At 37.5% G+C, this 16,282-nt stretch overlaps 1 protein-coding gene across 2 annotated transcripts in view; it reads left to right on the top strand.

The window, feature by feature from the left end:
• Positions 1-1,465: 1,465 nt before the first annotated feature.
• The window catches only part of MNS1 (meiosis specific nuclear structural 1), a 56,422-nt gene continuing 41,605 nt past the window's right edge, over positions 1,466-16,282 (top strand). Inside the window, exons 1-3 of one of the 2 annotated variants that reach the window (XM_082846576.1) lie at positions 1,466-1,955; positions 5,793-6,014; positions 15,384-15,511. In XM_082846576.1, the coding sequence (XP_082702702.1) occupies positions 1,953-1,955; positions 5,793-6,014; positions 15,384-15,511 (353 nt within the window). In that variant the 5' untranslated portion in view covers positions 1,466-1,952. The remainder of the gene's footprint in view (positions 1,956-5,792; positions 6,015-15,383; positions 15,512-16,282) is intronic. The other variant, XM_082846577.1, reaches the window with a different exon arrangement.

Raw genomic sequence — 16,282 nt, 5'->3', positions numbered from 1 at the left:
GGCATTTCTCATTTGTTACAGTGTTTTTGATTTCTAGAATTTCCTTTGGATTCTTCCATTTCCATGTCTGTGCTTAAATTACTCTTTTGTTCTTGTATGTGGTCCACATTGTCTGTCAGATGCCTTAGCATATTAATCATAGTTATTTTAAATTCCTGTTTAATTCCACATGTGTGTGAGAGCTGAGTCTAGTTCTGATGCTTACTTTGCTTTTCAGACTGTGCTTTCCCTTGCCTCTTAACAATCTGCCTTTAGCCTTGTAATTTGTTGTTGAAAGGTGGACACGGTATATTGGGTAACGGGAGAGTGTGTTTTGAAGGACTTCCAGCTGTAATCAACTGTTATTACACTGGAGCATTGTTGGTGTGGTGATAAAGTGTGGGAAAGGGGAAGCATTTTATGGTTAAGTCTTTTGGTAGAGCTGCGTCCCTGGGCTGGGACCTTCACGCATATTTCTTAGATCCCCTTTGTCCACTTAGGTGAGACAGAAAGGCTGGAGGCAGAGAAATGTCCTTGCCCCAGCTAGAATAAGGCTCTGGTAAAATCTTTTCCTCTGTAAAGTAGGCCTTTATTGTGGAGAAGGCTCTGGACATATTTCACAATGATTCTTCTTCTCAGCCTCCTGCCACCACCATGGGCGATCTTTTTCGGTTCTTCATTGTGAGAACCTGGTGAGATTCCTGGAGACAAAACCCAGAGAAGTGTGGAGGTCTCCCTAACATGGCAGCCCCCACTAGTTTCACGGATTCTAGTCCATACTCAGTCTCCAGCATCCATCAAAATTACCATTTAATTATTCCTAATTCATGGCTTCAGGGGCTTCTGCTCCATGTAAGGAGGTTTTGACTGTGACTCTCTGGATTTACCTCTCCCCACATTTCAGGGTGATGGGTTGCCCTGTGACCTCAGTTTTATGATGAATGCAAGAAAAGTCATTAGTTTCGAGTTTATCCAGCTTTATCTGGTAGTAAGGGGGGAAGTGATAACTTCCAAGTTTTTTATATTTTGAAGCTGAAACCATAAGTCCTATTTTTAATTAATCTTTAAGCAGACATATTGCTACACAAGATGGACTTCAAATTAGCCCCAACTAAGCCAAGTTCACATGCTAACTACCTTAACAGTTTTTTTTTTTTTTAGTTTGGACAAGAGTTCTCTATGTCATCTCTAAAATCAATATATTTGACTAATTTCTCTGACCCATTCCTGTTCTTAAGTTCTTCCATTTAAAATGGACTTCAGTGTGTAACTTGCTAATAAAATAAACCTAACCAAAATCCTGCCATCATCTGTCTGCTCTCTCATTGGTACCTGGACCTTGTATTACATAGAATAAGATCCATGTGGCCCATATATTTTATTCCCTCAATTTACCAATAGCTTCTTTGGGTCCCCCACAGTGCACAGTTACTCAGCTAGGGAGACCGTGACCGTGCCTCCCACTGCTGAAACGAATGCCGTCATCAACCCTGCAGAACATGCATTGACGGTGCAGTAAGTACTGTGCACGGAAAGTGACTTTGGCCTCATGTCTTAGACAGGAGTTTGCCGTATTTCTCTGTAAACAGTTTCCACACCTCAACTTGGCTCCCAACTCCACCAAACCGACAGATAGTGGCTTGAGGGAAATCTTGGCTCCTAACAGACTGCAAAGGGCTTGCCTCAGGACACATTTATACTCCCCCACCCCATCTCCTTAAAATTTATGGAAAAACAAAAACAAACAAAAAAAACTTACGGAAGTAGCCGCCCTGCCAAGCCTCCCAAGAAGCTCAGCGCTCATTGGATAGGGCTGCGCCCAATGGGAGACGGCGGCCTTCGCGGGTGGCTGGCGCGCTGCGCCGGCAGTTGCCGGGAAACCGTATCAAAACCGGAGAGCTCTGCTGGCGTCTTGGTAAACCGCCTGAGTTGGTGGCCGCCAGAGCGAGCGAGGGGGAGTTTCGTCGGCCGAGATGGTGAGCCTGTCGGGGGGTCTCAAAACTAGTTGGTTATCTATTGATTTAATTCTAGTTCAGAGCCAGCCTGCTTCTAAAAATGGATTTGAAGTGCCCAATCTGAGAATGAAGTGGGAAACTCGTATTTGCTTTCAGAGACCTCAGGTGCTATTATTTAAGGGACTACTTGGTTGTCTATTGATTTAATTCTAGTTCAGAGCCAGCCTGCTTCTAAAAAAGGATTTGAAGTGCCCAATCTGAGAATAAAGTGGGAAACTCGTATTTTTTTCAGAGACCTCAGGTGCTGTTATTTAAGGGACGCTCCTGGTGGCTTCCAGCCTTTTTTCGCATTTCTCCACAGTATATTTAATCTGCCCGGTAAAAATCTTACTCCCACACAAGTGGAAATTTGGGAAATGTTTAAGAACCGCTGAACAAATGAGTGGAAATGAAGGTCCAGGAGAGACCGAAAGAATAAATAGCAGCGGGTTGACCTATTAAATGTATATTAGAAAAACGTGACCTTTTTTAAAACATCTTTATTGGAGTATAATTGCTTTACAGTGTTGTGTTAGTTTCTGCTGTATAACAAAGTGAATCAGCTGTGTATACATATATCCCCATATCCCCTCCCTCTTGCATCTCCCTCCCACCCTCCCTATCCCACCCCTCCAGGTGGTCACAAAGCACTGAGCTGATCTCCCTGTGCTATGCAGTTGCTTCCCACTAGCTATCTGTTTTACTTTTGGTAGCGTATATAAGTCCATGCCACTCTCTCATTTCGTCCCAGCTTACCCTTCCCCCTCCCCGTGTCCTCAAGTCCATTCTCTGCGTCTGCATCTTCATTCCTGTCCTGCCCCTAGGTTCTTCAGAACCATTTTTTTTTTAAGATTCCATATATATGTGTTAGCATATGGTATTTGTCTTTCTCTTTCTGACTTACTTCACTCCGTATGACAGACTCTAGGTTCAACCTCCTCACTACAAATAACTTAATTTCATTTCTTTTAATGGCAGAGTAATATTCAATTGTATATATGTGCCACATCTTCTTTATCGATTCATCTGTCGATGGACACTTAGGTTGCTTCCATGTCCTGGCTATTGTAAATAGTGCTGCTATGAACATTGTGGTACATGACTCTTTTTGAATTATGGTTTTCTCAGGGTATATGCCCAGTAGTGGGATTGCTGGGTCCTATGGTAGTTCTATTATTAGTTTTTTTAAGGAACCTCCATACTGTTCTCCATAGTGGCTGTATCAATTTACATTCCCACCAACAGTGCAAGAGGGTTCCCTTTTCTCCACACGCTCTCCAGGATCTATTGTTTGTAGATTTTTTGATGATGGCCATTCTGACTGGTGTGAGGTGATACCTCATTGTGGTTTTGATCTCCATTTCGCTAATGATTAGTGATGTTGAGCATCCTTTCATGTGTTTGTTGGCAATCTGTATATCTTCTTTGGAGAAATGTCTATTTAGGTCTTCTGCCCGTTTTTGGTTTGGGTTGTTTGTTTTTTTTCATATTGAGCTGCATGAGCTGTTTATATATTTTGGAGAGTAATCCTTTGTTGATTCGTTTGCAAACATTTTCTCCCATTCTGAGGGTTGTCTTTTCGTTTTGTTTGTAGTTTCCTCTCCTTTGCAAAAGCTTTTAAGTTTCATTAGGTTTCATTTGTTTATTTTTGTTTTTATTTCCATTACTCTAGGAGGTGAGTCAAAAAAGATCTTGCTGTGATTTATGTCAAAGAGTGTTCTTCCTATGTTTTCCTCTAATAGTTTTATAGTGTCCAGTCTTACGTTTAGGTCTTTAATCCATTTTGAGTTTATTTTTGTGTATGGTGTTAGGGAGTGTTCTAATTTCATCCTTCTACATGTAGCTGTCTAGTTTTTGCAGCACCACTTATTGAAGACTGTCTTTTCTCCGTTGTATATCCTTGCCTCCTTTGTCATAGATTAGTTGACCAAAGGTGCGTGGGTTTATCTCTGGGCTTTCTATCCTGTTCCATTGATGTATATTTTTGTTTTTCTGCCAGTATCATATTGTCTCGATTACTGTAGCTTCGTGGTATAGTCTGAAGTCAGGGAGTCTGATTCCTCCAGCTCCGTTTTTCTTTCTCAAGATTGCTTTGGCTATTCGGGGTCTTTTGTGTCTCCAAACAAATTTTAAGATTTTTTGTTCTAGTTCTGTAAAAAATGCCATTGGTAATTTGATAGGGATTGCATTGAATCTGTGTATTGCTTTGGATAATATAGTCATTTTCACATTATTGATTCTTCCAATCCAAGAACATGGTGTATCTCTCCATCTGTTGGTATTATTTTTAGTTTCTTTCATCAGTGTCTTACAGTTTGCTGCATACAGGTCTTTTGTCTTCTTAGGTAGGTTTATTCCTAGGTATTTTATTTGTTTTGTTGCAGTGGTAAATGGGAGTGTTTCCTTAATTTCTCTTTCAGATTTTTCATCATTAGTGTATAGGAATGCAAGAGATTTCTCTGCATTAATTTTGTATCCTGCTCCTTTACCAAATTCATTGATTAGCTCTAGTAGTTTTCTGGTAGCATCTTTAGGATTCTCTGTGTATAGTATCATGTCATCTGCAAACAGTGACAGTTTTGCTTCTTTTCTGATTTGTATTCCTTTTATTTCTTTTTCTTCTCTGATTGGTGTGGCTAAAACTTCCAAAATTATGTTGAATAATAGCAGTGAGAGTGGGCAACCTTGTCTTGTTCCTGATCTTAGTGGAAATGTTTTCAGTTTTTCACCATTGGGAATGATGTTGGCTGTGGGTTTGTCATATATGGCCTTTATTATGTTGAGGTAAGTTCCCTCTATGCCTACTTTCTGGAGGGTTTTTATCATAAATGGGTGTTGAATTTTGTCGAAAGATTTTTCTGCATCTATTGAGATTACCATATGGTTTTTATCCTTCAATTTGTTAAAATGGTTTCTCACATTGATTGATTTGCGTATATTGAAGAATCCTTGCACTCCTGGAATAAACCCCACTTGATCATGGTGTATGATCCTTTTAATGTGCTGTTGGATTCTGTTTGCTAGTATTTTGTGGAGGTTTTTTGCATCTCTGTTCATCAGTGATATTGGCCTGTAGTTTTCTGTCTTTGTGACATCTTTGTCTGGTTTTGGTATCAGTGTGATGGTGGCCTCCTAGAATGAGTTTGGGAGTGTTCCTCCCTCTGCTATATTTTGGAAGAGTTTGAGAAGGATAGGTGTTGGCTCTTCTCTAAATGTTTAATAGAATTCACCTGTGATGCCATCTGGTCCTGGGCTTTTGTTTGTTGGAAGATTTTTAATCACAGTTTCAATTTCAGTGCTTGTGACTGGTCTGTTTATATTTTCTATTTCTTCCTGGTTCAGTCTGGGAAGGTTGTGCTTTTCTAAGAATTTGTCCATTTCTTCCAGGTTGACATGACCAGCTTTTGAACCTCACTTTACAGCCAAATGGGAAGGGGTAGAGGGTGGAATGAGTAGGAATTCCCTCCGTAGTGGTAAAGAGCTGGGTCTATAGAGCTCAGCTGCACGTCTTTGAATTCTAGTATGGCTGTTTATTAGCTGAGGAAACTTGGGTCAAGTTGCTTTAATTTTCATGCCTCATATATAAGATGGGGAACACTAATAGTACCTGCTTCATTGATATATCATGTAGTTACCTACCACATTTGCTTTTTTATTATGATATATTTCTTTGAATTTAGGAAGGAAGCCAAAAGCCTTTCGTTTTTTACTGTTAACTATCTTCATTTCATTTGTTTCTGGGGCTACATCAATATATTAAAAAAAATTAGATCCTGGAGCACTAAAGTATGCTTTCCCCCTCCGCCCCCCCCATTTTAGGCTTCCAGAAGGAGAACTCTGAGCTCTAGTGAAAGGCATCAGAAATTAGTAGATGTAAACTATTGCAAACAAGTGCATGTCGAGGCACTACAAAGGCTGCAGAATCAAATCAGGGACCAAATGGTGCAGAATGAGAATGATGACCGGGCTGAGCGCAAAAGGTTCCTCCGATTATTACAGAATGAACAATTTGAGTTGGATATGGAAGAGGCCATTCAAAAGGTAAGTTTTACTATTCATTTTTACATCATTTTTTTCCTTCATTTTCTCTTTGGAAACAATGAAAGCCAACTGGAATTGAGTAGAGAGACTAAGTATCAGGCAAAGGATGCCTCCCAGTGAGTCAGCCCAGTATAGTGGGAAAGAGCTGGGGTTTTGGAGCTGGACTGTGTATCTTTGAGTCCTAGTACTACTATATGTTAGCTGTGGAACCTTGGGTAGTTTGCTTTTACTTTCTCTGTCCCATCTAGAAAGTGAGAATAATAATAGTACCTACTTCATAGGATTGTTTTAGTAATTAATCAGTTAATACAGGCAAAGCCCTTAGAATAGTGTCTGGAAGAGTAAGCACTCAGGTTTTTTTTTTTCATAAATATGAAATTCATAATTACTAACTTCCACAGTTTTGTTCACATAAGTATAATTCTGTTGCTTTCCCTAAAATTCTAAAGACAAAAATTTAAGAATACCTTTTTTGAATTTATTGAGATTAAACATGTACATTAAGTGGTAGAAAATGAACACTTATTTATTAGCTATGAATTTACTTGTATTTTTGATTTTTGAAATACTGCCTTGAAAAATTCAGGTATAATATGTAGGTATGTAACTACTAAAGTGTGGAGACAGTTTTTCAGTGCATATTTTAAGGGATGAGGGAGGTAGAAAAAGGGAAACCACCGAGAAAAGAAATGAGTTCTCATAAATGTGAAAAAGATGTTCTGATATTTCAGTATTTTTTGAGTGTCTGCTATATGTTCAACATTTTGTAAGATATTGTGGGGAATGGCAAAACCAAGTTTTAAAAGTGGTATTCATCCTTCTGAGTTTCAAATTCCAGAAGCTTAGACATGACTTTTTAACCCTGAGCAAGAAGATCCTTGGGGATTAGATTTTTTTGCCTATTCTTTTTATTCTTATTTTTCTTTAATTTTAAAGAAAATCCCAGATATCATATCAACTCTCTCTTGTATACTTCAGTATACATCTTACAAAATATGGATTTATTTTTATATAGGAGCAGCATAGTGCCATTATCTTACCTGATAGAATTATCAATAAATTCAAGGTATCATTTAATACCATTCCATAATCAAATTTCTATGATTGTATCAGAAGACTGCTTTTAGAGTTGGTTTGTTTTAATCAGATCCAAACAAGGTTTATCCAGTGTATTTGGTTATGTCAGGTCCCTTTTAATCTAAAACAACCCTTCCCTGTGCTTTTTTTGTTAACTTCATGTTTTTAACTTGTTAAAGAAGCTAGGCCAGTTGTTTAATAGGATATCCCACTTTCTGAATTTATCTATTTGCTTCCTCAGTGGTTCCTTTACTTTGTTCCCCTATCTTTTATATTTCCTCTAAATGAAAGTTAGCCCTAAGGGCAGGATTAGATTTAGGTGCAACTCTTTTGGCTGTGACTCCATGGCAGTGCTATCCTTGATATCTTATCCCACCAGCAGGCACATACTGGTGCTGATGTTGATGCTAATGTTGATTAGTGGGTTTAATGAGACAGCCTGGTTCCTCCATTGTAAAGATCCCCATCAAACTTTAATCTTTGGTTTCACCAATGAATCTTTTTCATTATTAGGGCTTGCAAAACACTGATTTTCTAATTTTGTTGTTACTTTCACATTTAATTAGCTGCAATTCCTCTGTAAAGAACTTTCCCTCATCAACTAGCGTAATTTGGTACCCTGAGATATAGTTTTTACTGGAAAGGGAGATAAATAATTTTCAGAGTAAGAATTGGTGCCCTAGTCACTTCCATTGGTGTATGCCTATGTTGCTTTTTAAAATTTTATTTTCTTGAGCTTGGGACTTTTTCCCTTAAAAAAATTTTTTTTTTTTGGAGTCATGGGCCTTTATATACTTGAATTAATTGTATTTATTATTCTTTTTCATGCTCAGATTGTCCTACATTTGGCCAGTGGATGCCCTTTTATTGCTTCTGTGTCCTTTTGACAAGGCTCCCTTTATTTGTGGTAGCTTTCTTGCTTTTTGTCATAATACAGTGTTACAGGCTAGGGATGGTTAATTTTACGTGCCAGCTTGACTGGGCTGGGGGGTGCCCAGATATTTGGTCAGCCATTATTTTGGGTGTTTTTGGATGAGATTAGCATTTAAATTAATAGACTGAGTAAAGCAGATTTTTTTTTTTTTTTTTTGCTGTATGCGAGTCTCTCACTGTTGTGGCCTCTCCCGTTGCGGAGCACAGGCTCGGGACGCGCAGGCTTAGCGGCCATGGCTCACGGGCCCAGCCGCTCCGCAGCATGCGGGACCCTCCCGGACTGGGGCACGAACCTGTGTCCCCTGCATCGGCAGGCGGACTCTCAACCACTGCGCCACCAGGGAAGCCCGAGTAAAGCGGATTTTGAACTGAAACAGTTCTTACTGAGTCTCAAGCCTGCCAACCTTCAGACAGGAACTACACCAGTAGCTCTCAGGCCTTTGACCTTAGACTGGAACTAAACTATTGGCTGGCTTCTGTCTCCAGCTTTCCAACTCACCCTGCAGATCTTGGGACTTGCCTGCTTCCATAATTGCTTGAGCTGATTCCTTATTATATTGTTTCTGTTTCTCTCGAAAACCCTAATACAAGGTTCATCTTGTAAATTTCTTGCTTCATACCTGGTATTGGCCATTGTACCAAGGAGTTCTATTATCATTTAGTGGAGACAATTTTGGGTTTAGATATGCTTATTACTCTTGGGTGTTAGATATGCTTATTATATTGGTTCCAGGTCTTTTCAGCAGATAGAACTTAGACATATGCATATTTTTAACTTTTTGAGATAAGTTTAGTTTTACAGAATAGTTGCAAAAATAATACCCTTGACCTGACTTCCCTTTATGTCACCGCTAACTTAATCATAGAATAATTATCAAAATGAAGAAATTAGCCTTGCCACAATACTATTAACTAAACTGTGAGATTTATTCAGATTTCATCAGTTTTTCCACTAACACCTTTTTGTTGTTGTTGTTCCAGTATCACAAATTGCATTTAGTTGTCAGGTGTCCTTAGTCTTCTCTAAGTCTCCTCCATTCTGTGAGTTCCTCCCTTTTTTTCTCTTTCATGACCTTGACAATTTTGAAGACTATAGTTCATTTGTTATATTAGTTTTCTGTTGCTGTGTAACAAACTTCCACAAACTTAGTGGCTTAAAACAATATCCATTTATTACCTCACAATTTCTGTAGGTCAGAAGTCCAGGCATGGTGTAGCTGGATTGTCTGCTTGGTCTCACAAGGCTGAAATCAAGGTGTTGCCTGGGATGCATTCTCATCTGGATCTTGGGGCCTCTTCTCGGCCCGTTTAAGTTGTCAGCAGAGTTCATGTTCTTGTAGTTGTAAGCCTGAAGTTTTCATCTCCCAGAGGTTGCTGACATTCCCTGCCACGTGACCCTCTCTACACATGCAGTTTACTTGCTTTCTGGTACCACAAGATGTTCCAGGCTCAGCTTATTCTTCCCTTGCCTTGGAATCAACCAGTTCTCTAAGAAGACTTGGTTCCTTTTATTGGAAAATGGTATTTAGAAACCAAGGTGTGAATGATGGACGTGTTCATTATTACTGGGGTTTTACTGCTCTACTCCCTCTACGTGGAAAGAACTAGAAAACAAACTAGAAAATAACCATACACACACATCTGTGTTTACATTTGTGTGTCTGTCTATCTGCATGTATTTATTAATAAAAAAAACCCATGAGCCTGAGTTGGTACTGCTGACTCCAATCTGCCACCACAGGGGTCATTTTAGTCTTTCTCCTTTCCTTATTTGTAATTGCATTCTCCCAACAAAAAGAAAGCTGGCTCTCATTATCTACAGTATATTTATTTATTCTTTCAACCCTAGAATACAAATAGCTTCAGAATTGCTAACCTGAACCCTTGTGAACAACAAATTTACTAACTACAATACAGACTTAGGTACAGTTCTTTGTGTCTTTAGCCTTGCAATATCTAGTCAAACTTTTTTCCAAAGTTACTTATGTCCACTCCTACCTATCGCCTCCATTGTGGTTATTTGATTGATTTTTGTTTGGTTGGTTTTTTTGACTGATTTTTAATACAGTTAATTTGTTATAGTCTGCATTCCATTGTCCTCCCCAGTCTGATCGATTGTCCTCAATCAATCTGATTGATTTCTTTTTTTTTTTTCTAATGTTGAAATAATTACATATCCTTGGGAAGGTGCAAAGATAGTGCAGAGAGGTCCACTGTGCCCTTGGGCAGTTTCCCCCAACGGTTATATCTTACACAACTGTAATATGATATCAACCCTGTAAAATGTCATTGCTATGTTATGTGTATATATTTCTGTGTCATTTTATTACATGTGTAGATTTATGCAACCACCACCTCATTCAAGATACAGAACTAGGGCTTCCCTGGTGGCGCAGTCATTGAGAGTCCGCCTGCTGATGCAGGGGACACGGGTTCGTGCCCCAGTCCGGGAAGATCCCACATGCCGCGGAGCGGCTGGGCCCGTGAGCCATGGCCACTGAGCCTGCGCATCCGGAGCCTGTGCTCCGCAATGGGAGAGGCCACAACAGTGAGAGGCCTGCGTACAGCAGAAAAAAAAAAAAAGATACAGAACTATTCCATCACCACCAAGACCTCATTCATGCTACCTACCCCATTATTGTTACACACTTCCTTCAAACCCCACAGTGACTGGCAATCACTAATTTATTCTCCATCTCTATAATTTTGTTATTTCAAGAATCTTATTTTTTAAAAAAGATGTTATATAAACATTCCTGCATGTGATTCCATACATATGTGGAATCATACGTCTATAACCTTTATTTATTTTTTTAAACATCTTTATTGGAGTATAATTGCTTTACAATTGCTTTACAATGGTGTTAGTTTCTGCTTTATAACAAAGTGAATCAGCTATACATACACATATATCCCCATATCTCCTCCCTCTTGCGTCTCCCTCCCACCCTCCCTATCCCACCCCTTTAGGTGGTCACAAAGCATCAAGCTGATCTCCCTGTGCTATGCAGCTGCTTCCCACTAGCTAGCTATTTTACATTTGGTAGTGTATATATGTCCATGCCACTCTCTCACTTCGTCCCAGCTTACCCTTCCCCCTCCCTGTGTCCTCAAGTCCATTCTCTATGTCTGTGTCTTTATTCCTGTCCTGCCCCTAAGTTCTTCAGAACCATTTTTTTTTTGTCTGTAACCTTTAGAATAGGCTTTTTTCACTCCACATAATGCTCTTGAGATTCATCCATGTTGTCGGATGTGTCAACAGTTGATTCCTTTTTATTATTAAGTAGTAGTACACAGCATGGATGTACTAGTTGATTTCATTTAAAATTTGCATATTATAAAATTCATTCTTTGTTATGTACAGTTCTATGGATTTTAGCAAATGCAGATTACTGTTTCCACCATCACAATGTCATACAAAGCAATCCATCACACCAAAAGTCCCCTCATGCTTCCCCTTTATAGTCAACCACTCACATCACCCCTCAATCCCTGGAAACAATTGATTTCTTTTTTGTCCAATAGGTTTATCTTTTCCATAGTATCATATAAATGGAATTATGTAATATGTCACCTTTTGGGTCTGACTTCTTTCACTTAGCAAAACAAATTTAAGATTTTGTGTTGTTGCATGAATCATTCATTTTAATTGTTGAATGGTATAGAAGTATTCTATTATATGGAGGTACCACAGTTTGTTTATCCATTCACAGTATGAAGTAAATTTGAGTTGTTTACAGTTTTGGGCAAATGTGAATAAAACTGAATACAAACTTTTTTATGAACATAAATTTTCATTTCTCTTGGATAGATATCTGATAGTAGGATGGTTGGGTCATATGGTATGTGTAAGTTTCATTTTATAAGAAACTGCCAAATCATTTTCCAGAGTTACTGCACTACTTTGCTTTTCCTCAAGTAATGTATAAGAATTCCAGTGGCTTTGTGTCCACAGCAGTACTTGCTGTTGCTTTTTGTTCATTGAAATTTTTATTGAGATAATTATAGATTCATATGAAGTTGTAAGAAAAATACATAAAGTTCCTATATATCCTGTACCCAATTTCTCCCAATGGTACATCTTGCAAAAGTATAGTACAATATCACAAACAAGATATCAACAGTGATGCAATTCACCAGTCTTGTTCAGATTTCCCCAGTTTTGTGTGTGTGTGTGTGTGTGTGTGTGTGTGTGTGTGTGTGTTTAGTTCTATACAGTTTATAACGTGTAGCTTTGTATATATACCATAGCCAAGATCCAGAGGAGTTCCATGATCACAAGGATCCCACGTTTTGTCCTTTTATGTGCATACCCTTCTCTTTCTTGTCCATCCCTACCTCATCCCTAACTGTAGAAATCACTAATATGTTCTCCATTTCTATAATTTTATCACTTAAAGAACATTACATGTACAACTCATCAGTAAAATGAGCAAAGGATTTCAATAGCCAAAGAAGATATACAAGTGAGCAATAAGCCCCAAAAGTGATGCTCAACATCATTAATCATTAGGGAGATGCAAATCAAAACCCCAGTGAGACACCACTTCAGACCCACGAGGACTGCTGCAATTGGAGGGAAAAAAGGAAAATAAGTGTTGGAACCCTTGTACATTGCTGCTGGAAATGTAAAATGGTGTAGTGGCTGTACAGAACTGTTTGGTAGTTCCTCAAAAAGTTAAGCATAGTTACTATATTAGTAACTATGGTAGTTCCTCAAAAAGTTTGGTAGTTCCTCAAAAAGTTAAGCATAGTTACTATATTACACAGCAGTTACACTCCTAAGCATGTGACCAAGATAATTGAAAATCTGTGTCCACACAAAAACTTTTACACAAATGTTCATAGCAGCATTAATCATGATAGCCAGATAAGTGGAAACAACCCAAATGCCCATCAGCTTGTGAATGGATAAGCAAAATATGTTATATCTGTACAATTGTATATTATGCAGCCATAAAAAGGTATTCATTACTGATATGTACTGCGACATAGGTGAACGTTGAAAGCATTATGCTAGATGAAAGAAGCCAAACACAAAAAGGCCACATATTGTATGATTTCTTTTAAATGAAATATCTAGAATAGGCAAATTCACACAGATAGGAAGTAGATTAGTGGTTGAGGGGTAAGTGGAATGGTGAGTGACTGCTAACAGGTATGGGGTTTCTTTTTTGGGTGATAAAAAGGTTCTGTAATGTTAAAAACTTACATCCACACACAAAACTGCACATGGATGTTTATGGCAGCTGTATTCATAATTGCCGAAACTTGTAAGCAACTAAGATGTCCTTCAGTAGGTGAATGGATAAATAATCCACAAAATAGAATATTATTATTCAGTGCTAAAATAAATGAGCTATCAAGCCATGAAAAGACATGAAAGTGAAAGAAGCCAATCTGAAAAGGCTACATAATGTATGATTTCAACTATATGACATTCTGGAAAAGGCAAAACAATGGGGTTAGTGAAACGTTCAGTGGTTTCCAGGGGTTTTGGAGAGGGTGGGATGAATAAGCAGAACAAAGAGGATTTTTAGGGCAGTGAAACTACTCTGTATGATATTGTAATGGTAGGTATATATGTCATCATACAGTTGTTTAAACCCATAGAATATATAACACCAAGAATGAACAGTAAGGTAAACTATGGACTTTGGGTGTTAATGATGTGTCAGTGTAGGTTTACTGATTGTAACAAATGTCCCCGCTGGTGTGGGATGTTGATAGGGGGCTGTGCATGTGTGTGGGCAGAGTGTTTATTGGGAACTCTGTTCTTGTCAGTTTTGCTGTGAACCCAATACTGCTCCAAATAGTAGTCTATTAAAAAAAAAAAGTTCTGGAACTAGGTAGTGGTGTTGGTTGCACAACATTGTGAATGTACTAAAAAACTGCTGAGTCGTGAATTGTGAAATGTGAATTTTATGCTGTGTGAATTATGTTTCAGCTTTAAAATAGAACATGTTCCAAGAACATTATATAAATAGGATCAAACAGTATGTAACCTTTTGGGATTGGATTTTTTCACTCAGCATAATTCCTGGAGATTCATCCAGATTGTAGTTTGTATGAATACGCATTCTTTTTTGTTGCTGAGTGGTGTTCCACAGTATGGATATACCACAGTTTATTTGACCATTCACCTGTTGAAGGATGTCTGGGTATCTTCAGTTGGGTATTTTGAATAAATCTGCTGTAAACATTTGGGTACAGGTTTTTTTAATAAACATAAATTTTCATTTCTCTGGGAGAAATGCTTAAGAGTACAACTGTTGAGTTGTATTGTAAAATCTGTTTTCCAGAGTAGCTATACCATTTTACATTCCCACCCAGTGAATAATGCTGTTTCTCACCAGCATTTGTTTTTGCTGCTACTTTTTGTTTTAGCCATTCCAGTAGGTATGTAGTGATATATAATTGTAGTTTTAACTTGAATTTCCTGATGTCTAATGATATTGAACATCTATTCATGTGCATATTCTTTCCTAAATACAGAATTTAATCAAGTCTCTAGATCTTTCTACCATTTTATAGGAAATACAAAAGAGAAACAAGATATCCTGGTGAAGCAATCAGTCGAATTCAGAATGTGAGACATTCTGTGGGACATATGTCCTAATTTCCACAACAAATCAGTGTGCTGGCGGGGGGTAGTCTGTGAGGAGACTGTTAAAAAATAAAAGAGACTTAATAGAAATCATAACTAGATACAATATATGGACCTTGTTTGGATTTTGATTTGAACAAACCAAAAAAAAAAAGATCTTCGAGACAGCTGGGGAAATCTAAATATGGAAAAGTTATTAGACCTTACTAAGGAATTATTGTTAATTTATTTCAGTTTATTACTTGTATGGTTATATAAGAAGAAATTCTTGTCAGGTAGAGATCAATATTGAATTATTTACATGGTAATGATATATCTAGGATTTGTTTTTAAATACTCTAGTAAAAATATATATATATAGGAAAAAGTGGGAGTGGAGTGGAAGAGTAGAGAAAAAAGATTGGCAAAATACTGATAATTTTTGAAGATGAGTGATGGCTACCTGAGGGAGTGTTTCAGTATTCTTCTTACTTTCGGTGATGTTTGAAAATTTCCATGAAAAAATGTTCAGAAAAAAAAAAACATTCAGATAAAATGTTCAGAAATTTTCCGTGATAAAATGTTCAGAACATTTTCCAGATAAAATGTTCAGAAAAATTATTTATTGAAATTATATTTTGTATTTTAAAACATAAACAGTTGACTGCTCAGAAGGTACTTGTAGTTTTTTGCTATAAAACAAATTCAACCTTAATGAAAAAAAATCTGGTTCTGGGGGACAAATGACTAAAGTTATTTATTTTTTTATTTAGGCAGAAGAAAACAAAAGATTGAGGGAGCTCCAGCTTGAACAAGAAGAAAAATTAGCTATGGAATTGGCAAAACTTAAACATGAAAGTCTAAAGGATGAAAAGATGAGGCAACAAGTAAGAGAAAACAGGTATCTTGGCTTCCAAAAATTTCATTTATTTAGTCTTTTTGGCCACTTAAAAAAATTTTTTTTTTTGCATTAGGTCCTTGGTTATCTATTTTAAATATAGCAGTGTGTACATGTCAATTCCAAACTCCCAGTCTACACCTCCCCTCTGCCATTCCCCCCTGGTAATCATAAGCTAATTCCCCGAGTCTCTGAGTCTGTTTCTGTTTTGTAAATAAGTTCATTTGTATCATTTTTTTTTTAGATTCTGCATATAAGTGATATATGATATTTGTCCTTCTCTGTCTGACTTACTTCACTTATCTTTAAACTTTTATGTAATGCTTAGCATCTGAGAGTGAGATTTCTTTCTTTATGTCATTGTACTTAGTTAATATTTTGACTAGAAATACTGCTTTAAATCCTATATATATGTTCATCTGAGAAAAGAGGTAATATTCTTAGAAATACAGTGTTAATATTTAAGGTGAAAATCAGTATCAATTCCCTCTTCTCTAAAGATAATTTTTAAAATGACCTCTTATAAAAAATAGACTCATGAATTCTACTTATAAGAAAAATCTTAGGTGATACCTAATTTAATTTTATGCCCCTACATAAATTTCCTACAGTATTTCTGGAAGGTGGCTGGTCAGCTGTGGTTTAGCACGTCCAGTGACTGCCATAGGAACTTTTTCATTCAGCCCTATCTTTGAATAATCCTTTTTTCCCTATTGTTTCAAAATTAATTTCCCTGTAATATCCAGGCATTTAGCTTAGTTCTGCTATCTGATT

This window comes from Leucopleurus acutus, assembly GCF_964270905.1.
Source record: "Leucopleurus acutus genome assembly, chromosome: 1".
In the NCBI taxonomy this organism is placed as follows: Eukaryota; Metazoa; Chordata; class Mammalia; order Artiodactyla; family Delphinidae; genus Leucopleurus; species Leucopleurus acutus.
The sequence above is the reverse complement of the archived record's forward strand: the minus strand, read 5'-3'. Positions and strand labels throughout refer to the sequence as shown.